The sequence below is a fragment of the Halichoerus grypus genome, chromosome 7 (genome assembly GCF_964656455.1).
Source record: "Halichoerus grypus chromosome 7, mHalGry1.hap1.1, whole genome shotgun sequence".
NCBI classification, from domain to species: Eukaryota; Metazoa; Chordata; class Mammalia; order Carnivora; family Phocidae; genus Halichoerus; species Halichoerus grypus.
Genome location: NC_135718.1, coordinates 78,736,286 through 78,763,667, shown reverse-complemented (window position 1 = coordinate 78,763,667; position 27,382 = coordinate 78,736,286). Strand labels below are relative to the sequence as shown.

The following is a 27,382-nucleotide window of genomic DNA, read 5'->3' as shown; positions in this document are numbered from 1 at the left end:
ACATTGGAATCTGAGTCAGTCTGAATCCATGATCCCATGGTATGTCCACTGGGCCACCCTCCCCACTTGGAAATCAAGAATGAACAACAAAGGGCAAAATACTGTGTGTTTTATCATGTGGTTACACTAGAAAATTAGGACAGAGAGAACCAAGTCTGGAGTAGTCAGAGAGGCTATATGAAATTTCCACTCAGTCCAGCAAATATGTATGATGAAGTGTCTACTAAGTGCCAGGGTTGGTGGAGGGGCTGGAAGTAAAAAGATGAGTTCCTGTCCTTGGGGAGGGGATGGTCCTCCCTCTCTTCATTTTCTCACCTGTCCCTACACTAGTCCTTCTGCCTCTATATATTCTCAGCAACACTCAAGGCGTCTCCTTCCTAAAGTGCACAGGTGAACCTGTTAGCGTTCTGTGCTGACTTCGTAATAAAGCAAGGACACTCCATCATGCATTCAGCATCCCATCCATACTCAACTCCCCCACCACCCAGGCTGTTTTCACTTCTACCTCTGTCCTCTAGAGTCCCCATTTCCCTTTTTCTCCTGATTCTTAGGCTTCTGGACTAGTCTGAGTAGAGAGAAGCTATCCACTGGAAGTTAATATAAAGTTGGGTACGTTTGATAGGTGATGACATTGGTTGACAGGGTTGTAGAATATGGAGCCATGGAAAGTCTTCGAATAGAAAGTAACATAATAAAATGGTCAAGAAAATTAACGAGTGTTACGCAGAGGATGTTAGAGTTAGAAAAAAAGGCCAGAGGTCAAGGTAAGACAACAATCCAGGTATGAAATGATGGTTTCATACATGATAATTAATGGCCGTGGGAATTCAAAAGAAAGGCAAAGTATCAGAACTCAGTGGCAGACTAGACATAAGGAGAAAGAATTTATAAGGACAATTTATGCCAAGGCATGAAAATTAGCATAAAATCAGAACTTCCATAATCCAGTTTCTTGAAAGGGAACATAAGGCTGCCTTTCATTACGAGTGTCAGATCACCTCAGGGCTACTGTACTATAGAGCTTTAGATAGTTGGATTTTTGTAAGCTCCACTCGAGGATCAAACATATTTTATTAATTAGTGGTTGGCAGTCTTGGTGAGAATTGAGTGTCCAACCTAATTTTTCCAAATTGGTCTGAGGAAACCAGATGCAGCAATTAAGTTCAAAAGGACAATCTCCACTAGAAAAAAAGAGACATAATAACACGAATCCAAGGATGAATGAAATACAGCACTCATAGCTCATCAGGCCCCTGTAATCTGCCACACAAATAATTGGTCCCAGGGCTATTGAATAAACATCTGCTTTTAGACTGAGAAACATCTACATGGCATGCTGTGATTACCACTTTCCCAATTTGTAAGTCAACTTAGAAATTAAACATAGATGCAAAGACATTCTGTTCTTCTTAAGCTATGCCATCCTAGAATTTCTAACCTCTGCCAATTCTCTTTCCCAGGGATCCTTAAGAGAGTGGGACATGGTGGGAAGAGTTGGGTATCATTACTAAGTGAAGAGAACACAACAGCCATCTGTAGCCTGATCTTACAGTTACTGGGCACATGACCACCCTGAAGCCATTTATGTATACATATTAGCCAGGGTTCTCCAGAGAAACAGAACTGGTATTCTAATCAGTACATATACAAAAATGGTTCTGTTGTTGTCATTGTTCTAGTACCTGTAAGATACCAGTACTAGTGACTAGCACCTCTCAGATATATCTATCTGTCCATCTAAAGGGATTTATTGTAAGTGGTTGGCTTGCATGATTATGGAGACTGAGAAGCCCCAAACCCTGAAGTTGGCAAGCTGGAGACCCAGGCCAGATGATGTGTATTTCCAGCCTGAAGCCAGCAGGCATGAGACGCAAGGGCCAGTGTTTCAGTAAAAGTCCAAAGTCCAGAAAAGATGGATGTCCCTGGGAAGGCAGAGTTCTCTCTCACTCAACGTTTTTGTTCTCTTCTGGTCTTCAATGGATTGGATGAGATCCAACCACATTTGGAGAAGACAATTTGCCCTACTCAGTCTATCTTTAATCTCATCCAGAAAGACATTTACAGACATACCCAGAATAATATTTGGCCAAATGTCTAAGCACCCTGTGGCCCCGTCCAGTTGACACATAAAATTAGCCATCAGAGTAGAACCTTAATGGGGTATAGAGTTCATAAGTTGTCTGATTGTAAAGCTCTGCATTTCTTCCCCACCACCCACTCCACCCTCCAACACATGCAGTTTCCACCTGCTGTTAATGATTTCCCAAATCATTTTTGGATTAAAAAATGTGTTCATCTCTCGATCTGCAGTGTTACCAACAACTGGTCACTTATGAGGGTATTTCAGAGTTTCTGATCATCTTATTCAAGCTGAGCTGAGGCTGAAGGATATGGAAAGGAGTTTGTGGGGTCAGAGCCAGCGACAAAAGGAAAGGGGTGTATGGAGAGGTCTCCTGTGTGATATCATGCTACCAACACTAGCTGCCAGGAGTTGGGTCACACCCGTGTGTATACACACATTCATGTCCACACACACATGCTTGGGAGTTCAGACATATATACACCCATATAACTACATCCCCCCAGAGGGAGCAGCTTGAGTTTGTCTCAGCCAGGGAGACTGTGGAAAGAAGCATGGGAATGAGGCCCAGCAAGTCACAGTGGGAATATAAACAACTTACTGGTCAGTGCTCATAGAAAAAGAGTTGAAAACAAATCACACTTGAGCCAGAAGCTAGTAAGAATGTGATTTTTTTTTTTTTTTTTTTTGGCATTTCTAAACACTAGCATTAGGAAAACATTTATTCATTAGGAATGATGAAAATGTAAACAATTATTAGAGAAAATATGGAATCATCCCCCCTTTTCTCCTATCATCTAGTGTCTACCTTTCTTTTATAGGCTTTTTTTCTCTTTAATACAATGTTCTTTACATGATATCTATCCCGTCTCTTTAGCAGGTGGGATAAATTCAATTACTGTTCATTGTTTTGTTTTGACATTTAACACGTATAGACTCGAGCTTCTTTCAGCAGTTCTCAACTCAGCTGCCAATCAGTACCACTTTGGAGGCTTACAACTAACCATTTCCAGGCCCCTCTCCCAGACCAGGTGAATCTGAATCCCTCTAGGGTGGGGAGGATGCTGCCCCAGTGCAAGTGATTATTATGTAAAGCCAGGCAGGGAGTCTGCTCTTTCTCCATAGCTCCTGCATCTCTTATCTGCTGTCAGCTCGTGTTGACGAAAGCTATTCTTAAATGATTTTATTTTTAGTGCCAGTTTGGAGTATGCTGTATAGTGGTACAATATTTTAAGGATAGGGCCCTGCTTAGCAAGTTATGGCAAGTCACGATTAAGGAATTCATTCAAACTGGACACAACCTCTGAGCAGAAGATTATAGTAAAGTTGTTTTTTGGAGCATGATAAGGGGTGCCTGGGTGGCTCAGTCGGTTAAGCGTCTGCCTTTGGATCAGGTCATGATCCCTGGGTCCAGGGATCAAGCCCTGCTTGTGGCGGGTGGGGTCCCCGCTCAGCAGGGAGTCTGCTTGTCCTTCTGCCCCTCCCACCCACATACCCCCACTCGTGCTCACGCACATGTTCCCTCTAATAAATAAAATCTTTTTAAAAAACTCAGGAGGGGGAGATTTAACAGAGTGAATATGACTTGCTAAAATCCAGGAATGCCTGCAGTTAAATCTGAAAGTTCTATTTTGACAAAGCATGTGTAGGTTAATGATTTCTCGCCTGCATTTCCTTGTGTAATTCACAGTTTCAAGCTAAATCCCAGGGATTTAATGGCTTCTTGTTGATAATTTAAAGGGCATTTTAAGCAAATAAATGTGAAATGTCTTTTGAAGCAGATCAAATGTTCCTACTCTCTTCTATCTACTTCAGAATATGCTAAAAAGTGGGAGGTATTCCCACTGGAACACAAATTATGCCATTTTAAATACAGTTTTTAAATGAAAATATATGGTTCTATTTGAAATCAACTTCCCCTCAAACAAAACAAAATGGATGTCTAGGTGTCAGGACTGTTTTGCAAGAATGATGATCTGTGCACCAAATGGACATGCTTAACTGTCCCAAGAGTTTGGGTAAATTTTTCTTTTCAAATGAGATTGTATCTGATTCCTGATTTTGAATTAGTACTTAAAAAAATAAAAAGAAGAAAAAAATTAGAAGGACACACCTCTCACTCCTTGCATGTTTGTAATGCTGAGATTTAGTCCAGGTGAGTGTGTGTATGTAGATAAGTATGTATATACATATCTGCACAGACAAGGACACACACAAAAATTACAATACAGTCATTTGTCTATTATACGTCTGCTTGTTCCTTTTTTCTAATAACTTTAAGTCAGTAGTTCCAATGGAATTTTGTCTGGTATAGTTTTATTTTCTCCATAGATATTTTTACAACAGTGCAATTTCCCTAGTGTCTTAGGTTTTGCTATTTTAAGTTACTCTATCTAGGACTTCAAATGACTCCAAATAAGATGGTATATAGATTTATTTTTTTTTAAGATTTTATTTATTTATTTAATTGACAGAGAGCGAGAGAGGGAACACAAGAAGGGGGAGTGGGAGAGGGAGAAGCAGGCTTCCCGAGGAGCAGGGAGCCCGATACGGGGCTCAATCCCAGGACCCTGGGATCATGACCTGAGCCGAAGGCAGACGCTTAACGACTGAGCCACCTAGGCGCCCCTAAGATGGTATATAGATTTAAACATCAACAAACAGTCATAAAAGTATCACCTGGCCCAAAGCATCTTTGCAAAAACCACCGTTTCTTGACAAAATTGCATCTATCAGCATTGCTTCTCTACAGCTGTTAACACCTTGTCTTAAAAGTAGGCTATACCTTTCAGGTGGAATCAGCAACCTCGTTAGTCAGGGCTGTCACCAAGGGAGGAGAGAGAACAAAGTCAAGGATTAAAGAGAGTAAGAGATGGGCACCTGGGTGGCTCAGTTGGTTAAGCGACTGCCTTTGGCTCAGGTCATGATCCTGGAGTCCCTGGATCGAGTCCCGCATCGGGCTCCCTGCTCAGCAGGGAGTCTGCTTCTCCCTCTGACCCTCCCCCCTCTCATGTGCTCTCTCTCTCAAATAAATTAAAAAATCTTAAAAAAAAAAAAAAGAATAAATAAATAAAGAGAGTAAGAGATAGGAAAAGGAAAAGAGGAACTCTATGGACATTTGAAGGTGGAGGCAGAGGGACAGAGAGAAGACCCCACCCCCAAAGTTGTTGTGTTTGGTGCCTACGGCAAGTCCTGTGTGGGTGAGCCATCAGTGCCCCACATCAGGTGTCTGGCCCATAGCTGGCGCCCTCCTCTCTGGCTATCTACAATCCAGAAGAGCTAAAAGTCAAGGAGAAGAAAGAACCAACGCTTTAAACTTAAGAATAGAAATTAACATGGAATCCAAGTCACATCCTGCCAATGATACATCACCTGGTCTTCTCTGAAGGCTCCACATTCTGCCAAGGAGCATGAGGAATAAGGTTTCAGGAGGGTATGACCAAGTGCAGAGCAGAGAGCTGGCAATGACCATGTATCCATTTTGGACCATGTCCAAGGGGTCAGGTCCTGAATGTGTCCAGGTGAACCATCACACAGTCTACCCTCAGCACTACTCAGATGATAATAGCTCATTTTCTTTCCAGCAAAGAGGCTAAGTTACCATAGTGCTTTAGATGACCAAAACCATTTGTCCCTATGGAAGAAGACACAAACTCACAGTAACCGCCTCATCAGTTTCCTCGTGGTGTCATGGGGTTCCTCACAGAAACTCTTTAAGAGAGCTGGATAGATATGATAATCTCCCTATTCCTTCTGCACCATTCACCTATTTTTGAATATAGTAATGAGGAGCACAGACTCTGGCCCGAGTATCTGGATTCAAATTATGGGTCTGCCACTTGTTACCTGGGTGACCTTGGACAGACACATTAACCAACCCCCCTCACTTTATTTATTACCTGCATCATATGAATGATAATACCTACCCCATTGAGTTTTTATGAGGATTAAATGAATTTGGTTTAAAGTTTCTGGAATATAGCATATAATAAGTGTTCAGGAAAGGTTAGCTCTGTTTATTATTTGATATCTTTTCAAATTTTGCTATGTAATAGGCAAAGCCAAGGTATCTTGGTTTTTTGTTTTAACTTACATTTTCTGATCTGATGACTATATTTAAATAAGTTTACAAACTCTTTTTATTTCTTTTTTTTCTGTGAATTGACTGCTTGTGCCCTTTGCTTATTTGTCCACTGATGTGGGCAAATCATTATTCAATCAATTTTCATTATTGATCTAAAAGTACTCTTTGTATATTACAGATACTGATTCTTAGTCTATTATATAAAAATAGCAATCGTTTTCTTCCTGTCAGTGGCTTCCTTTTAACTTTTATTGTACCATTACAGATATTTATAATTTTTTTTAAGATTTATTTGAGAGAGCATGCACGTGATGGGGAGGAGGAGCTGAGGGAGAAGGAGAGAGGGAGAATCTGAGGCAGACTCCCTGCTGAGCACAGAGCCTGAGACCTGGCTCCATGGGGGCTGGATCTCATGACCCTGAGATCATGACCTGAGCTGAAAACAAGAGTCAGATGCTCAGCTGACTGTGCCACCCAGGAGCCCCAAATCTGTTAGTCTTTTCATTTGTGGTGGTTGATATGCCTGGTTAGAAAGCCCTTCTGCATCACAAGATTATTAAAAAACCCATTCTTTTAATAAAAAAAAAAAAACAGTTCCCCCATCTTTTCTTCCAGTAGTTATACAGCGTTTTTAAAGATTTTTTCATTAATCCACTTACAATTTTGGTATATGCTGTGATATGGTAGGCCAACTTTTTTCTCAAAGTGTCTGTGATCTATCCTTTGAAATAACACCTATCGGCAAATTCCAACATAAACAAAAGTATAGGTCTAGACTTCTTTTTTTCTTTCCATTAATCTATTTGTCTATTCCTATGTCTGTTTTAATTTTAACTTTTAATGAGTCCAGTTCCCAGGAATGTTATACACTCAGTACATGCTGTGGTATTTCCTGAATGTTTTTCCTGCCAGGTGAACTTTAGACCCAATATGTCAAATTTAAAAATAATTTTATTGAGATTTAAATTGGTTTGCCTTAGATTAATAATATGGGAAGAACAGATACTTTTCAATAATAAAACTTCCATGTATCCAGGCCTTACATCCTTCAGTATAATTTTATCATTTTCTTTGTAAAGAGTTTGGATACTTCACATTATGTTTATTCTTACGAGTTTTGTTCATATTGTTCAGATCTTCTCGTTTCATTTGCCATTTCTGTTTCAATGACAAACTTGTTTTTACTGTTCTTGTAGTATTCCTTTATTCTAATTGTTCTGCACAGTTGATTTGTCTTTAATGAGAATGAATGATTGCTGTACTTCCCTATTAAGTATATTTGCTGTGTGTTTCTAATGTTCTTCATCAATTAAAGATGTTTTATTCTATTACTAACTTAACAAGGTTTTTTTTTTTTCCCTAAACCAATAGTGGGTGTTGAATTTTATTAAGTGCCAGTTTTAATTTACTGGGATGATTGTGTTTTTTCTTCCTTGTCACTGAAATGAATTAATAGAATCCCTAAAATTGAATAATCTTTGTATTTTGGTGATAAATGCATTGTGTTTATTGTATATTAGTATTTTGATGCTTTGCTGTATGTAGTTTATATCTAGACTTATATGTGATATTGGGGTCTATAGTTTTCTATTTTGTGATATATTTGTCTGGCTTTGTATCAGAGATATGAAATTGACAGATTTAGTATAAGTTTTCCATTATTTTGTATGCTTCAAAAGCTTTATATAATGAAATAATTATTTGTTTCTTAAATGATTTGTAAAACTTGCCCAATAAAACCATCCAGACCTTGTGTTATTTAGGAAGAAGACAGTGAGTTCTTTCATTACAAGTGTGTGGTTCTTAACTTATTCAAATTTTTATTTCACCCTCGAGTTTTCTAGGTAACTGATCATTGCATCCTTATTTGTCAATATATTGATAAAAGTATCAAGAGTCAAGAGTCTCTCATCTGTGGTTATATCCATTTTTCCCACCTGTTTTTTAAAATAGATTTCTCCTTTTTACTTTGTCAAGGTGGCCAGAGGTGCTAACTTACCAGTCTTTCAATCAGCTCTCACATTTATCAAGTCTACAGATTTTTCTGTCTTACTGATTTACTTTTGATTCCTTCTGATTTCGTTACATCTACTTTGTTCTGTTCCTGGCCTCTTTAGCTGGACCTTTGTCGTAATTTTCAGTATTTTTTTCTAATTAATGATCAACAGTTTCCCCAGAATAGAATCTTGACCACATCTTAGTCTTTGATGACTTATTCTCATTGACAATTCATTAGCATCACTTAGCTTACTTTTTATATTATTAGAGTAAGGGCTATATATTATATAAAGCTAAAAATAGTCAAAGGAGAATGGCAAACTGATTTGTTTACCTAGTTAGCCTTTTATAATGCCTTACAAATATGAAAATTAACAAAAGTGAAATCAGACTACACTGCTGTTTTTAACCTTTTTTTTTACTTGATTCTATTCACAAATATCTATCTGAATTATATATTCTACTAGAACAGTTGTTTTATTAGATGCACTGTACCACCACTTATTCAAATATTTCTTAATCACTGATATTTAGATTGTGTCTAATTTTCATTACAACACTAATGTGCTCTTTCACACGCACACACACACACACACTGAAGACTTAAGGATTTTTCCTACTGAGAAGTGACAACAAAGACAAGAAACAACCAGATCAGTTATGGAAGCAACACGAAAGAAGTCAATATAACACTTTCAAAACTGCATTTCTCTTTCCCTCGGACAGTTTCTAGAAAGGAGAATAGCTTTGCAGAAGAACCCAGATGATGCTAAGATGAGTCAGCCAAAGCAGCAGACAAGGAACAAGAAGGAAATATTTATTGAGCATCTTCTGAATGCCCAGCACTTTATTAGGTGCTCTCATATCCATTATCTGATTTATTTGGTTCTTTTGCTAAAAGACCAAAAAACAAACCAACAATACCCTTCAAGTTTAGGTATCAGTGCTCCTGTTCTTAGAATAAGAACCAAGGTCTTAGAAAAGTTAAAATCATGAGGTGCCTGGGTGGCTCAGTTGGTTAAGTGGCTGCCTTTGGCTCAGGTCATGATCTCGGGGTCCTGGGATCGAATCCTGCATCGGGCTCTCCGCTCAGCGGGGAGTCTGCTTCTCCCTCTCTCTCTGCCCCTCCCCACCTCGCTAGTGCTCTCTCTCTCAAATAAATAAAATCTTAAAAAAAAAAGAAAGAAAAATTAAAATCATGGTGGCCGGGTGGAAATTTCAACGTAAGTTTGTCTTTCTCTGAAGACATGTCAACCTAGTATAGAAGGAGGATTTTTTCAATAATTTCAAGTTACTATATCTACTATGAAACACTGTCATTTTTCTTTATTTTAAGCCTTGTCTAGGCCCAAATTGCCCAGGCCCAAATTAATGTATGATTCATTACTAATGCCTTAATAACAGAGAAGGAATTCTGGTTAACTTAATTTTTTGGCTGATAATATACTGATTTTTTTAAAGATTTTATTTATTTATTTGAGAGAGAGAGAGAGAAAGCAGGGTCCCAGGACACTGAGATCATGACCTGAGCTGAAGACAGCCACTTCACCGACTGAGCCGCCCAGATGCCCCAATATATTGATTTTTAAAAATAAGATGCCACATATTGGGACTTGATGGGATGTTTTTATGGCCACATTCTGGAATTTTATGTATGCATATTCTCTGTTAATTTTGCCATGGTTCATGATACCTGGCCAACTAAAGAGCTATCACATGATTTCACTTCCAAAGTAAACTTAAGACCGATTGTAAACATTTCCAGGGAGAACATTAGAGCTAGTTTCTATTTCTTTATCAAGTAATGAACAGTAATATTTACTTAGCATCCGTAGGCAAATGCATAAACTTTGGTCATCAATCCTTCACAGGCCATGTCGATACAATTGGAACTCCTTCTGTGTAAAATTCCCAGGAGATATTAAATGCTTGGAACTCGTGATAAAACCAGTTATACAACTTGCATGCTGTGTGAGAGTTATCATGCAACATGGGCGCACAAACACTGGGGAAGCCCGGATTGGGTCTGGAGAGGTCCCAGTGGCCCATGAAGTCATCATCCACCTTGCTCGCACAGACCCCAATGCCTCCCACCCGGTTATGGAGGAACGTCTCTCCTCTGCTTACCAAGTCAGAAACAGTCTTTCCGTCCACTCCATGCCCTTATTCCTCCCCTTTAGAAAAAGTCCATAAAATACATACAGAAACTTTAACATTAACAAAACTCTATTTCCTGACTAAATCGTCTAGCATGGTGCCTGGCACATAGTAGATATTCCTTTAATACTTGTGGACCTTTTTGTTAAAGTTGAGGATAATTACTTCATTGCATTTTTATTTTCTTTAAGATTTTTTTTTATTTGAGAGAGAGAGATAGCAAGAGAGAGCATGATCGGGGGGGAGAGGGAGAGGCAGGGTCCTTGCTGATCAGAGAGCCCGATGTGGGACTCGACCCCAGGACCCTGGGACCATGACCTGAGCAGAAGACAGACGCGTCACCGACTGAGCCCCCCAGGCACCCACGTTGCATTTTTAAACCGAGAAAGCTGCTAACTTGAATCTCTGTCTTTAACCTTCCTCTCCATCCTGCCCCTCTTACCTTTGTCTGTCTTGCCCAATTTACTATTTTAAAAATTTTCCCACTTTCTCTGTTGCCAACGGCCACCAACTGATGCTCCGCTAGGGCGTTCGTCTTCCAACACTGCCTAACTTTGGGCAAATCTAGATAACAAATAGCACTTACAATGCCCTCATAGTTTTCCTTCCACAAATTGCGAGCCCAATTTATATGTACAATTTTTCCATATGCTTTTCTGCTTTATAGCCTGGGGTTATAAAGAATGGGCAGCATACAGTATCCCCCTCACAGCTCTAGAAGCAGAAAAGTCAGCTTTTGCTCCCCTACCTGCTTCTCTCTCTTGCCTCCTTCTTATCTTTGTCTCCCTGCCACCTTCCCTGAGCCAGGACCCGCTGGTACCTGAGGCCACCAGGGTCAAGGGTCAGGAACAGCAGCTCTGACCTTGCCTAACAGTGAACTCTGGAAATTTCTACTGAAAAGTCTCAACCAAGGTGAGATGTTCATTCCAATCCACCTGTGACTTTCAGGAAGGCAGAAATCTTAAACCCTCAATAACTTCTAGGCTCTTCTTTTCTGGATCAAGTAGGCTCCAGTGTTGCAAATTTAAAACCAGAAAGGCACTGAAAAGAAGAAAAGTGAATTCAAATGTCAACTCTATTTTTCAATCACTTTGTACTCTAACTTTTACTCTTCTTGTCTCTCTCCCAAAGACGAGAACGTATTTGTAAATGCAGTGAAACCACTGACATCCATTTCTCACAGAACGCAAATTCACTCCAGGACAGAACTTTCTGGAAGTGAATGGAACAAGAAGAAAAATAAATAGTAGGAGATTAGATGCAGATTCAATTGACTTCAGATCAAGTGTAAGTTACTGTCCTTTATAAAATGCTAGTCTAAGGCCTTTCGTTTGTTCTCCAAGTTATTTATTGAGCACTTAGCATAATGCCAGGCTAAGCCTTCTGGGCAAAGAAAGAGGAGTCCAGCACAGTCCCCACACTCAGGGAGCTCACAGTGTAGCGAGAAAGACAGCCATGCAAGCAGATAATTACAACATCATGTGCAACAGTACAAGCATGTACGGGTTCACCTGAGAGCACGAAGGTGGCGGCACCGGATGTGAGCCAGAGAGGGTATCGAAGGAAGGCTCCCAGAGCGGGCGTTTCCATCCAATCCAGAAGGATGACAGGGCCAACACAGTGAAGGTTGGATGTGAGAAGGGAAGGGGAAGGAATGATATTCCAAGCAGAGAGCCGACAAGTGTAAGACAGCATGGTAGCCCCCAGTGGCAGGGAAGGGAATGAGATGGCTGGAAGAGAATCTAGTCCTGGAGGGACGATGTGTCGTGCTAAACATGCGAGACTTTAACTTCCCAGAAACTGATTTTGAAATTTTACCCCTTGGAATTAGAGATTAATTATAATAAGAAGTAAAATAATCTAATAGGTAACCCTCATTGGGCAGTTATCAAATGCCAGGAACGGCTTTAAGTATTTTCAATCTCTTCATATTTAATCCTTAAAACAACCCTGTGAAGTAGGAGCTATTATTATCCTCATGCTTTATACGTAAGGAAATGGAGACTCAGAGTGTCCGCTAGAACGACTGGAGGCAGAGGAACAGAAGAGGGGAACATCTTTATACAGCAGGTTTGCTGATGAGCATCCCTTTGAACCAAGTATCCCTTTGCTCAGAAAACACACGAAGGACCAGGACACATCAATGGCAGAGGAGAGAAATTTGGCAGACCTAGAAGAGTCCTCCGCTTTTCTGGATTGTGAGCCCCTCCCTCACCCTGTTTTCAGACGGAATACAAGGAGGAGGGAGAAGGGAAGGGACCTGTGCAGGGTCCTGCCTCTTCCAGAAGTGGCGGTGGGGGGGAGAGTGGGGGAGGGTTGAAAGCTCTTTCAACACATTTATTCACATAATACAACAACCCTGAGAGAAATACTACTGCTTCCTGAGTTGAGGATGCAAGGATGCCAAGAGGTTAAGGAACCTTCTGGGCACACAGTCAGAGGCAGAACGAGGATTTGAATCCAATTATCTACATCCCTATTCAGGCTTCCTCTTACTTGACGTGATAGGACGTGCCCATCTCATCACTCATTTGTTCTCAACATCCTTTCTTTACTTGGCTTTCCATCCACCTCCTCCTCCTGATTCTCCTCCTGCCTTTCTGGCTGTTCCGGCTCATTCTCCTTTATGGGTTCCTCCTTATCTCCCTGACTTCCAAGAGTTGGAGTGCCCCAGAGATCAGTCCTTGGACCTACTTTCTACACGCAGCTCGTAGATGATCTCACCCAATTTCACAGCTTCAATATCATCTCTAGGCAGAGAGCTTCCCAGATGCCCAGGTCGTATCTCCTGCCTGTAACTCTCTCAGGAAATTTCAGCTCGTGGATCCAACTGTCCACTCAGCCTCTCCATGTAGCTATCTACTGGGCATCTCAAAATCAGCATGCCAACAGCAGAGCTCCTGCTCTTCCCCAAATTTGCTCTTCCCCAACTCAGCTAATAGCAGTTCTATTCTTCTAGTTGCCCAGGCCAGAAAACTGGATGTCATCCTTGACTCCTCATTTTTTCTCTCATGATGCATCCAGTACATCCAGTACAGATATCCATTCTTCACCACCCCTGGCCCACCACTGCTCCCTCTTGCCCAGAAGGTGCAATGGTTTCTGACTGGTTTCCCTCCTTTGCCCCGTGAGCTGTCTGTGGACCAGAGTGAGGTCAGAGGTGAGTGAAGCCCTGCCTCGAATGCAACATGTAGGAGCATCAAAAAACTCAGGAATCAAAACAAGTGGTGTTTTCATGCCATATTTTTTCAAATCAGAATCCATGCCAAAAATATCCTAATGAACAAAATCACAAACTCTTTCATGAAAACAGGACGAGAGTGTTGGCATCACTCCCCTCCATCCCGGCCCTGCCCCAACTCTCTTCAGTGTTAGAGGGATCCCGTTAAACATCTTGTTGATCCTCTGGCCTCCCATATCAGAGCAAAAACCAAAGTCCTCACCGTGACCTGCAAGATCCTTTATGGCCTGGGCCACCATTATCTGATAACTCCCACTTCTGACCTCGTTCCCTCAATCCTATCCCCTCCACACAGGCCTGCTCCCTCTTCCATCAGGAAGCTCCCACCTCAGGGCCCTCATGCTTGCCGGCTCTTTGCCCAGAATGGTCTCCTCCAGACACATCCCTTACGTCACCAGGTCTCCTCACAAATCCACCCATCGGGATCACACCATCTAACATTTCACTCCCTCCTCCCACCCACACACTTCATATTCCTTATCTCTTTATTTTTTTTCTCCTCAGAAACTATCCTTAGCACCTGCATATTTCACTTGTTTATGGTTCTCTCTCACCCACTAGAAAACTCTGTGAGATTTTTGGGGGAGAGGGATTTGTTTTGTTCTCTGCTATTTTCCTAGTGTCAAAAAATTCTTGAATGACAGTAGGTACTCAGTACATTTCTTAATGACTAAGTGATACTTACTGAGAAGTATACTCATATACTTACTACTCATGAGTGTTCTCCTTTGGCGCCAATGTTCCTAATGCCTACTTTGTATCAGTTTTTAATCCTACTGCCTCCATAAATTACACTGGGAACTACTCTTCCAAAACGCAGTGGTCTGGGATCTGAACAATTATGGGATATTAAATTAGAAAATGTATTGCACAATCTTTCTTCCAAACTGAACAAATTTAAGAGAAGTGTGACTTGCTTAAAAAAATATTTATCTGGGATCCAAGTTCATCCCTCAGATTAGATCAGTGTTGGGAGAGGAGATTGTTTCTGAGAAATGAACATTGAAGATGAGGTGTCTCTTATAGCAAATTCTGAATTTTATTTCTATGCCCTGATTTCTACGGACTTGACGCTATGTCAAGATGTTATAGAGATTTTCTCAACAACGTCCGAGTGAGTGTCTGTGATCAAAAGACCTTTCTGACGTAAAAGTGTCTTCAGTTACCTTTACTAATCATTAACCAAAACTGAAGGTAGGCCTTGCAAATAAAACTTGTCATTTCACCATGAACTGTTATGTTTTGATGGAAAAGATGAAGCTCAGCAAAGAGCAAATCTACAACTTGGCCAAAAAACAATAGACTTTGCCTTCAAACATCTGGAAGACACACAATGACCAACATGACTAACCTCACCAGACTCCAGTCCACTGGTGGCCTCCCTGCTTTTGCGGGTTAAATCCAGTACAGGGGCGGGGCAGGGAGGCGGTTGAGAATGTCCTGTTGAAAAGACAATTTTAGCAACATTTGGGGAAAGTGCAAGAGTTACATGTTGTCCTAAAGGCTAGTTTTCTTTGGAAATCTTCCAAATGTCTTTTGTAGTTTTATTTTTTAAGAGGATTTATACTGTTTCATAGAGATTTCTAGAACTGTAGTCAGCAGCCAGTTAGCCTAATAAGCTGAATACAGGTTTCCTTTCACCCCTACCCTGTAGCATCCATAGAAAGAGGATTTACACTATAAAGTTTTCAGTAAAACTCCATGTCCTAACCTGGATGCTACATGTGTATAAATCACCAATATCTGAAAAATAGTTTCAAATTTGTCTTAGCCAAGATATAAAGTTAGGATTAGAAAAAAAAAGAAAGAAAGAAAGAAAGAAAATCACTGCCTCTTGCCAAGGACAGCAACAGAAACTGATAACTTAATAGACGTCCCTTAAAACGGGTTGGGAGGGGTGAAGCTGATATGCGCACAGCTCTGACTTAATACTACTTGAGAGAATGAGTAAAGACGAAATTGGCCGGGGTTAGAAACAGGCAAGAATTACTAGAACTATCAAGGGCAGGAATGGCCATGCTTACATGTGAGGCATGAAATTATTCTGTCCCTATAACAACTGATGAATAGTCTCTCTGAAATCTCCTTTTTCTCTTGTTCTCTATATTTTATTGGAAGTCTTACTTTCTAGACAATGCTAGACGCTGCTTGTCTATGAGTTTGTCTATTAGTTATTACCTTAATAGAATACGTTGAATCTTTTATTGACACAACCACCTCTGCTTTACTTTTCACCCAATTTTTTACACGTTTCCTATACTAGTAATGGCCCATTCATCTGAATCTTTAAATGACCAACAAAAGTAGTGTAGGAAAGCTCCATGCATAGCACAGAAAAGTCTTAAAAGGGTCTATGTTGAAAGCATTCAATCTGCATGTGATTCAAATCACTGTGTAACACCCTTCTTCAGTCTTGGTTGGCAGAGCCCAGTGGGCAGGGCGAAAGCCCAGCACAGAACCTTCCTGAGCCCTGACACTAAACAAGCAGGTCAGTGTAAGCCCCTCTGTGCATGGGAGCTTGCCGAGCCCCCATGCCACCGCAGCCTGGACCATTCAGGACGACCACACCCTTGCCCTGTGAACCTCTAACTAGGAGCAATTATCACATTTGCAATGGGGTTCAAATTATGTCCCCAAATAAAAAGCACAGATGATAAAATGCTGAAACTGCATCTTCATATCTACATAAGCATGGAGATGTGTAAACTTTTAGAATTTCTTACATTTTTTTGCAAAGGCCTTCCTGTCCTCTCCTGAGTGGTCTAAGTGATAGATGATCCAGGTGTTAGTAGGCACTTTAAAAAAAAATCTATTGTTCTTGTTTTGTTAAAACCCATATGACACCTTTATTACACAGACTAGTTTGCATGATGACTCCTATATAGCTGACACAAGCACACCCTATTCTAGAAATTTCTCTTTGGAGATTAAGTAGATAAGTATTTTAGGTAACACACTGAGTAGATAAAAAATCTCTCAGGATTTTAATACTTTATCCTAGTTGGTTTGGAACCACGTTCTCTTCCCACATCTGCAAGGACCATTCTGCATATTTTTAATTGACATGAGCTAATTTGTTTTGAGCATTTGGTGACATTCTAAAATAATTGGATTGAGATTTACTGATCTGTGTTCTAATTGGAGAAGGGGTATTATTCATTTGTGACTTCTAAATTCCAACTAAAATGGAACCTTTTTCAAAAAAACTCTTTTTTAATGAGGACATTTCACCAGCCGTGTTTGTGTGTGGCTGTTCGTTGCTCTAACCTTAATGACTTATTTATAGAGAATGTTTCCTAAAGATGCCCTTCATGAGAAGGACAAGTTTGGCAACAGTAATTTACTTAATTTATCTTAAATTTGGTTTCAGTGAGCAACCCTAATTAACCTGATTTTTTGCTGATAATCACTCTCAATGGAATCAAATCACAAATCCGGGGATGGATTGAGCGGCACCCAGAAGGAAGCAGCTCTCCGAGCACTGGTCCAGCGCACAGGATATAGCTTGGTCCAGGTAGGAACTTCTTGTGACATCTGCTGAGATCCAGCACTGAATTCACTGAATGGTGGGAATATTCGTGGTCCTAAGATGCAAGATGTGAAAGGTCAGCTGTGTAACTCTTGATGAATGTTCTTCCCCGGGGCGGGGGAGGGGGAACGGGGATGGGGGAGAAGTCACATCATTTCAGTGTTGTAGGTGACCCTGCAGAGGATGTTCTTTCTACCTGGGGTTATCAGCTTCACCTTACTGGTCATTTGAAAGCAGAATCCTTGTTCACGGTCATAGAGACTATCGTAGCTTTAAAAAAACCACTTTGGTACATGAAAAGGCAATTGGAATTTACTACCCAAAGCTTTCTATGAAGTAGAACCATGCTAGTGTTTCAAGAATCAGCAGAGAACAAACTCTCCCTGAACTAGCCTTAGTTTCCAGAGAGATTTTCTACTTCAGATGCAGGAAGACTTCTGGATGTGGGATCCCAGGACTGACCCTTTGGTCACCATAGCTATTCCATGATGTTTTCTCATAATACCTACCCAGCCAAGTTTAGGATCTGTAATAATTTCTCTCCATGTTCAGCATTTTTAAAAAGGAAAAAGAAAAAGTCCTAAAACTGACTATTCATAGATGTTGGTTAAGAATTATCTATATATTATTGCTGTTTCTATGAAAGCCTCCTTTAGAGAGGTTAGGACACATAGAAAAGAAAGCTAGTACTAGGCATATTAATGATCTTACTTGAAGAAATAATGTTGCCCTTTTTACAGTAAGACAAAGTATTTTAATTCCCAGCTGTAGTCTTTCACCCACATACTTTTCAAACTTAACCAAACCCATATGCTATTACAAATACAAATTTCATTTGGATAATAAAACATACAGCATCCTTTTATTACGTATTCCTTTGTCAGATTGTTACAAAGGGTACTACATTTAGTTATGTTAGAAATGTTACCAAAAATACTTAAACTTTTTTTCTTTTAACCTTCTTTGTATCTGAAACACTCATGCAAACAGTGGTAGTAGAAAGCACTTAAACCCTTTTGAAAAGCAATTTATTAATATTTATACATAAGGATGTTTGCCTTCTGGAAATAAATCTCTAATGGTCCAAAATATAATGATAGGAATACATATAAACCTGTCTAGCATGGCATTATTTTTAATACCTCAATATCACAAACCTAAGTGTATAAAAGAAAATTATTAAGTAAACTATGAATATCAAATCATTACATTCAACAAGCAGAACTTTATGAGAATTAACCACAAAACAATGCAAATTATTCAATTTTTCAAAACACTAGTTCTTCCTTTCCCCCCAAATGAAATTCAGGGCAAGTCTGATGGCTTTTTTGGTAACTTTTAGGTAATAAAAAAAATCTTCCACTAAATAATAACATGTCTAGTGCACTGTAATAAAAACTTCAAAGTTACAGCTATTTCCTTTCCCAAGTATGTCAGTTAGATGGTGATTTCTATGTTCTTTTATGCTTTCAGAAGCATAATTTCCCATGCCAGCCTGCTAACTATGCGTTCTGACTCAGAGCTGAGGCAGAAGGAAGGGATCAAAGCAAAGGAGAGGGGGCAGAGTGTGCTTGACCCAGTATGTCAGCACTGGGCTCTCTGGGCTCAGCAGGTAGGCAGGATCATCAGAGACGTCCTTAATTCCATTGTTAGGCATCTCTCACCTGGCTTCACTCTCCTCTAGCACCACTCTCCTGGGCCTCCGACTCCTTCTGCAGAGCTCTTTTGGACACTCTAAGCAGCCCTCCTGGGGAAGAGGGAAGATAACCCCTGATTCCTCCATGTGGCCAAACTCTAGTCCCCCGAAAGTACTCACACATTCTCTGACCAGTAAAACCTGGAGGGACGGCTGCCACAAAGCATCCACCTCTCCTTCTCACCAACATCAAAGCAGGAGAACCCACTGCTCTCACCATTAGGTATTTCAGGAATGAGTTAGACCCACCAGCCTAGTGTGTTCCCAAACACAGAGGATGCATATCAAGCTCTCTGAGTGGTTTCCTTATCTCCCCTGCCTCAGGTAAATTGAGATGCACCTCACAATTACTTTCACTTGGGGGAGATTAGAATCCACAACTCACCAGCAGTGGTCTCCAAATATCTCTGAATGGACTCCAAAACCCCCTCTCAGACTCCCTTACTGCTTTCCTAAACTCAGGGATGGGGAGCAGGAAGGAGGTGTTCTGTCAAGAATGTAAAACAATTATAGCAGCTTCTTGCTACCTCCTCACCCTGCTTGGTGGTCCAGTGACTTGATTTCATATCCAAGCCAGAGGCCAAAAAGAGTTCCATCCATCTTAAAATCCTGTTGCAAAATAAATAGCATTCGATCATTAAGTAATCATTTTAAAAAATTCTGCAGGACAGAAAATTGTAACATATTATTACAGCTATGTAAAAAGTTTACAGATAGTATATTTTTCAAAGACTCAAATAGTGATGGGGATAATTTTACAAACCTAATGCTAGGATTTAAGAACATTTGCAGTATAAAGGAAGAGAAATCAATAGGGCTACTTTACTTTTATAATTAAAACTCTTTCCCAATAAAATAACTAAAAATATACGGCCGATCAGCATATTACTTTGAACTTATATATTCAATTACATGCAGAAAATGTCAATAATGAAACCTCAAGTTAATAGCAACTAAATAATAGTAAACATTTAGTGGGCACTTCCATTCTAGCTGCTTTGTATAAGTACATTCATTTAATCCTTACAACAACACTATGATCATCTCCAGTTTCCAGATAAGAAAAACAAGGCACAGGAAGGTTAGGTACCTTGCCCATGATTTATAAGCTATAATTCCACTGCTATTGGTCAGAATTTCTGGCAAGATTTACAGAACTAAGAGCTGTTATAATATTATCTTTATGACTGCAATTTTAGAGATTAGCATGACAGGGCATGCAAAACTATTTTGTTGAGCCTAAACTTTATAACATGATTCCCTTTGGAGTAGTACTATTTATTTGTTAGCAGAACGACTAATTGGGTCAGAAATTCTTCCATAATGTAAAACCTAGAATTCTAAAACCCAGCTATCCAGATCTAAAGCCTCTAATTAAGGTCTAAATACATAGATGACTAGGTTCAATCATTTTGAATGAATTGGAAAATCCCTCCTGATTTTGGCTGCAAAGTATAGGAAGTCACCCAAGACTTCAAATGGGAGACCTGTGGTTTAATACACTCCTTGCCACATACAAGTGGTATGACCTTCAGCATGTCCTTAACCACTCTTGGTCTTAATTTCCAGAATACTGGCTAGGTCCTGCTCCCACTCTGCTAGTCATGATGTTGCAATCCTGGGATCTGCACAATCTAGTCACTGGTCAGCAGCCCAGATTAACTGGCTGAAAAAGGAGAACAGCATGTTGGAGGCACAGCCTCAGCGCTTTGAGACTTAGGGGAGACTCTTCAGTCTTCTCCATACTTCAGCCTTCAAAAAGAGGGCAACATCGGGTTTCCTTTTTAAAAAATCTCTGTACCAAAAATTAAGATAAAGAAAGAGCTTAATACAATTCTGGGAGCATACCCATAAAAAGACCATTTGAAATTTGATGGTATTTGCTAAATTAGGTTTTGAAGGATTTCTTTTGTTGGATCTTTGCAGCCTCTGAGGTTGAACGTTGAATACTTGCAAAAGGAGAACTCAAAAACCAGAGGGTGACTAATTTGTGCTCTGTTATCACTAGCAGGACAAATACAGCTGTCAAAAATAGAATTTTGCAGGTTACTTAATAACGTGAGCCAGTCTTTTATATCCCAACTGATGCAACACTTTGTGCCTGTGAGCCTTTGAATTATTGTAAAAAAAAAAGAAATCACAAAGTACATCTTTCGATATTGATACCTGGAAATTTCATCAAAATACCTTGGAGAATAAAGGAAAGTTAATGCCATACCCCACATTTAGTAGACATTCAATAAATATTGATAAAAATTTATTGAATTTCAACTTCACACTTGCGTTAACACCACATAGAAATATTTTGGAAGGAAGTATGCTGCAATGTTGTTACTTTGTCAACAGTCTTTGCCTCCAGACAATGGAATTATGTGTGGTGCTTCTCCCCTTTTTTCATTAACTGAACTTGCCAGATTTCCTAAAACAAGTATATTTTTGAGAGTCAAAGAAAAAAAAATCAGATCCTGCTGACCCTTTCTTCAAGAATTCTTTAATGATGTGGGTCATAAACTCTGACCTATGATGATCCTTCCATCTGGAATTTTCTCCTTAATGCCAGAAAAATACATTTTCATAGATGAGCATTTTCAGCCAACTTCCCACCCAACGTGTGATTATTTTACATCAATTTTAATTCTAGTAAAGTTAAAACTAAAAATATATTTAATAAAGATCACCCTCGAGTAGTCCAAGTATTTTTAAAAGTAGGCTACTTTATCATATATTTTAAAATACTTATATTTATCATGTATTTTCCATACTTAAATATTATTTTTAAATAATTCAAAATATGGTGTGTATTAGTACTGTTGTCCAATTACCCTGATAATCTATTTTCTAAAAATCATTAGGACACAAATTTTTATAAATTATGACAGTCCCAATGCTTTCTTAATCCAGTGGTTGTCTTTAGTATGCATAAAGGATTTTTTGTTTTTGTGTTTTGTTTCCTTAGTCCCTCTTACTGAACAGTGTTATGGATGGCCTTGGGATTATAGAAGTAGAAGATGTAGCGTCTGCCCTAAAATGCATATAAAGTAGTTGCGATGAAAGTGAGTTTATCCAAAATTAAAAATGGTAACATAAGACCCATTGACTGAGCAATACAGCTGTGGGTGCCTCCTTTCTGTACGGAGCTATCAAACGGACCATACCCTGACCTAATGAGTGGGGACAAATATTCAGATATAAGGATGTTCATCATCCTGGAATTCATAATGTCAAAAAATAGATCTATCCTAAATGTCCAATAAAATATTACTGGTCACAAAAAAATATGGTCACCCTTCCATTTCCCAATTATATAGTCATGTAGAATTAGGATTTCAAAGAAAGACATGGAGAGACATCCAAACATGGTTGTTGACCTAAAAATGAGAGTGCAAAGCTATATATAGCTTCCAAATAATATTCTGAGAAATTCTTTACACACAGTAAAAATACTGGAGAATAATAAAATGTGATCTCTGATTAGAGTAAGTTTTTCTTGCTTGATGCTCTTTTCTTCCAAAATTTCTATAATGAGTATGGACTATTTTTATGATAAGGGGAAAAAAAAAATCTCATGAAGTGGAAAAATGTTCTAAGCAGCATTCAGTCAGCGTCAACAAATTGGGAAATTTTCATGGAGAAAACCTCATTATTAAAGGTTTTCTTTAATAATATTTATATTATATATTATTTATATTTATATTTATTTATATTATATTTATATATTATATATATTATATATTATAATTATAAATATTTATAATATTATAATAATAACAACCATTATTAAATGTACAGGATAGGTCCCTGGGTTCATTAGGCTGGTCTTTCAAATCTTTGTAATGTTTGAAATTTGCTTAATATTGATATCATCCAACCCTTTAATTTTGCAGTCAGAAAACAAGCCCCAGAATTCTACAGTTCAGGGCGCCTGGGTGGCTCAGTTGGTTAAGCGACTGCCTTCGGCTCAGGTCATGATCCTGGAGTTCCTGGATCGAGTCCCGCATCGGGCTCCCTGCTCAGCAGGGAGTCTGCTTCTCCCTCTGACCCTCCTCCCTCTCATGCTCTCTGTCTCTCATTCTCTCTCTCTCAAATAAATAAATAAAATCTTTAAAAAAAAAAAAAAGAATTCTACAGTTCAGTAGAGACATGAGCCAGAGGTCAACCAAATGAGCCGAGACTCAACTTTGTCTACCGCCTGTTTTTGTTGTGATTTTAGATTTTAGATTTTTAAGGAGTTGTCTTTTAACAAGCCAAAAATATCAACCACCTGGCCCTTCCCAGAAAAAGTTTGCTGACCTCAACTCTAATGCTTACTCTGGTACTTTGTGTGAGAAGCGAATCCACAGTTTTTAAAGAAAATTCCCCATAGCATAAATGAGTGTTTAAACTTCCTTAAGAGAAGCGGGCATACCCTCTTTGTCTTACCCACCCCAGCCAGCTCCCGCTTGAGCCTTATTCACTCATTCATTCATTGACTCCACAAAGAGGGCCAGGTTTCCTGCCTTCATGAAGGTTATCCTCAAGGGGAGGCAGAAAATAATCAAGTAAAGAAACCAAAAAATTGCAGATCGTGGTAAGTGCCATGAGTATCATAAACTGGGTGGTGTGACAGAGCATAACAGGGGACCCTCTTCAAGCAAGAGGACACTGCAGCTGGAACTTGGAGGGTGAGCCCAAAAAAGAACCATGCAAGGAGCCAGGGACAAAACAGCATCGTGGCAGAGGGGGCCACAGCACTTTTGAACAGCAAAGACATTAGTGTGTCTTAATTCCAAAGATCCAGTAAGATTGCACCAGATAAAGAAGAGAAATAAGTGGGCTCCCTCCTTCCCTTCCTCTATTAATCAACCATGAGGCTGGGTTCCTGGGAACGGTTCCCTCAAGCTAGGAATAAAATGTAGCTTCATTCCCACCCTTCAAACTTTGCTCGCTGTGCATGTTCTCTAATGTGGGATTTCAGTACAACCACATATTTTCATTCTAATTTGCTCATCTCCTCAACAAAGATGTACAAGTCAGAAGGCAGAAAGGATGGTGCCAGAGCCACATACATGGGATTAGGACACCATCCTTCTCCTAAAGGTGCCCCAAAGTAACTCCCTTCATCTCTCTGGTTTTGTCCTTCCTTAATTCTACTTGGTAGTTAAGTTGCAATTTTTTCTTATGAATAATGCGAAGAAAATAAGCAACTTAGGATCCCCGTGTTTACAACCGGCTTCATCTAGATGAGCACAGGGAGAAGCAGATGGAAGAACACTGTGGCGTTGACATTCTTTTCCAACCACCACACAAAAATCCTAGGGACAGAAATAGGAATTCGACTTCATGGTAAAATATAGCTCCCAGGTCCTACTTTCTCTTCCATTGCCTGGTACCACCTGCTCATGTCCCTGCTATCCAAGGACTTAAGTCATTCACCAAGTGTGTTAATACTAATTCTTTAAATAGGTAGACTGAGCCTGAGAACAGGATGGGGCCCGTAGATCATCACAGACACGTGTTTCCCTAAGCTTATCACCCCAGCCACCCACAGACCAGCTTTAAAACTCCTAAGAAGGCTTTGCTTTTACTAGCCAGAAATGCCAAAGCATGGGGTGGAAGCCTCCAAATGAAGGAACAGCTCTGTGAATCTTTTTGTGGAAGATGTATGCCTGCATGCCTGACAGGTGACGGATGGGAACTTCAGGATCCCAAGTAATGGAAATGGATTCCCGAAGCTATTTTCAAACAGCCATGAATTTCTCCTCAAATAGCCTGATAGAGAATTGGTTATATATGAGCTCTTCAACTGAAGGTTCAAAATCTTTGCAAACTATGCCTGAGAGTGTTTTCCCTTTAACTAGAAGCACGTGGGGTTTTCCATTTAAAAATAGGTGTGAATTTCATGACTTAAATATGCGGAAACATGAACAGCTCTTTGGGACTGTGGACTTTGCTTGTGGGCAACTTCAGCATTTCTTCAATTGTTACCTGTTTAATACTGATCCAAATAAGTAGTATTATCCAAATAAGTATAAAATACGGAACCAAAAATAAGTGACTCTTCATCTTCAGAACCCAAAACTTTATCAGGAGATTCAAAGATAGCTATCTAACATAGGCAAGGACAAAAACAGTGAGATCACAATACCATACAATCATGAATTTGCATAGGATGTCAGTAGTTGTGGGTTTTTTTTAACATTGTTTCAGAGGTGCAGGGTAGAGAGGGGAGACGATGTTGAATGGCACATTGACACAGCATTAAATGACTTTGAATCTCAGAGTAAGAATTATTCTACAGCTGACCCTTGAACAATATGGGAGTTGGGGTGCTATTCCCCACACACACAGTCAAAACTCTGCCTGCTAACTTCTGACTCCCCCAAAACTTAATCACTATTCGCCTACCGCTGACCAGAAGTCTTACCGATAACATAAGCAGTTGATTAACACATACTTAGTATGTTTTATTATATACTGCCTTCTTACAATAAAGCTAGAGAGATGTTCAGAAAATCATAGGGAAGAGAAAATATATTTACATTACTGTAAAAAATCAGCACATAAGTGGGCCTGTGCAGTTCGAATCCGTGTTGTTCAAGGATCAACTGTACTTTGGATTCTCTCTCAAACTTTCTGATAAGAAAAGTTAGCTGGGGGAGATACATCTTAAACACCTCCCCTTAAACACCTTCTTAAACACAGAGAACAGGACTCGGGCTCAGAGGTTTTCGCAAACAAGCCTACCTAGAAGGTGATCATGATTTCCCACTTTGCAATTATTTTTATAATCACCTTCGGTTGCGAGAAAGGATCCTCATACTTCACTTATAAGAATGATTCACTTCTAAGAAACTTATAGAAAAAAGTTTCTTTAAGAAAGGAAATTGATGCAAAGAAAGTCATTTAGTAATAGAATAGGTATCAAGCAGACACGCAATTGGAGACACAATGATTTTTTAAATCCCTACAACATTCCCTTTAAGGGTCGTTTTGACTCACAAAACAGTCTCTGAACATTTTCCCACCTTCAGCTGCGGGGTCAAGGGCAGCCTCCCTTTCACCAGCATCCTCCCACCCTCACAAGCCCCTTGTCATCACCCAGTCAGCCCTGTCCCTTTATAAACGAAGAATTTAGTCAGGAAAGGTTAAACGTCTTGCCAAATCCCTCAGCTCGTCAGAAATTAAAATTCATGGGGGATTTGGTAAGGAGAATAATTACCGTATAAAACTCCTCATGCCAAAACACAAGTGCATTAGGCAGAATTCTTCTTGGCCCATGTTGAACTCGGTAGGACAGGACAGGAGGGCAATCACCCAAACCAATGTTCTTCATTGCACGTGGACAAATGTCTTTATCTGTATGTGGATGGCTTTCTATAATTTAACCGGATCTTCATCTACTATAATATTACTCAATTCGAAAGGGCAAATTGTATCTATAATAAAAAGTGGGCTGGGCCTCTTGAATAAATCCCACATTCTGAAAGGTAAAAGCCCCCAGTGGATAAAGGAATCACCGAAGCTTTCACCCAGTTATGTCTTGGTGGGGATGGAGAGGCTCCTCAGACTGCAGCAGTCAACAGACATGCGCGGAGCTGGAAGCCAGAAGTGAGCGTGAGCACAGTGAATCCAGTCTCCCTCCAATAGATGCTGTGCGGTCCCTCATTAGCTGGACTTCCTTGCAGAAGGTGAACACAGGGTCTTAGAAGCGAGTTGGCATTTTACTTGTCCTCTTTTGTAAAAACAGATACACTCCAAAAAGTTTTTCTGATTTTGAATTGTAAGGATACCCTTGAATTTAATAGTCCCGTGAATTGGCCAGAAACTAGTATTATAAAGAGCTTTACAAAATACAAGCTATGTTTAGAAGCCTGTTTGCTTTTGAATACTTCAAATATTGAGATACTGAATTCCGAAAGTTTGCCACACGTAATCCTTTAGGGGAAAGGGCAAGTATTACAGATTATTAAATGCATCCTTTGATAACACAAATTAGTTCTGCCTCTAAAAGACAGTGAACAACCTGAGATGATATTAGGAATATTTTGCTAGGCAATAGGGCTTCAGTAGTCAGCTTTCCAAAGTGAAACAAGAACATGATTCCTAATTTGCTAAAAGTCATTTTCGTGGAAGAACCGTATCATACCTTTTTTTTTTTTAAGATCAAATGGAAGGGCTCCACGGAGAGTGAAACAAAGAATTGTCAAGAGCCAGAAGCTGTGTGCATTTTTCATTGTGATTTTTGCCATAAACACGTGTCACCAATAATTCTATTCAGAATTCATTACATCAACTATTTCTATTCAAGTTAATTTTAAAAGTAAATTTTGCTCACTTATGTAAATGGAAAAGCCACAAGTTTTATACGGTAATTACATGTTTTCTAATGTACAATAAAATGCATGACTATTAAGATAAACAATGGCCTCTAAACTACCTAATGTCTCACACCCTATACTTTGAGAAACACCAAGCTATAGGAGGATAAAACTAAATTTATATTTGCCTGTTATGTTCATGTGTTAGCTTTTCCTCTCGGTTTCCAGATGTAGTCTCACAGTTCTATAAATTTTAACATTCTGTTTATTCAGCCTTTACATCACAATTATTATTGTTCT

General features: G+C 39.6%; 1 protein-coding gene across 3 annotated transcripts in view; it reads left to right on the top strand.

Annotated features, from left to right (window-relative positions):
• A1CF (APOBEC1 complementation factor) overlaps positions 1–27,382 on the top strand; it is an 80,078-nt gene that overhangs the window by 7,819 nt on the left and 44,877 nt on the right. For all 3 annotated transcript variants that reach the window (XR_004926907.2, XM_036123411.2, XM_036123410.2), the window contains exon 2: positions 16,931–17,074. Coding sequence is in view for 2 of the 3 variants with exons in the window: in XM_036123411.2 (XP_035979304.1) it covers positions 16,976–17,074 (99 nt within the window). In the remaining variant the exon portion in view is untranslated. The remainder of the gene's footprint in view (positions 1–16,930; positions 17,075–27,382) is intronic.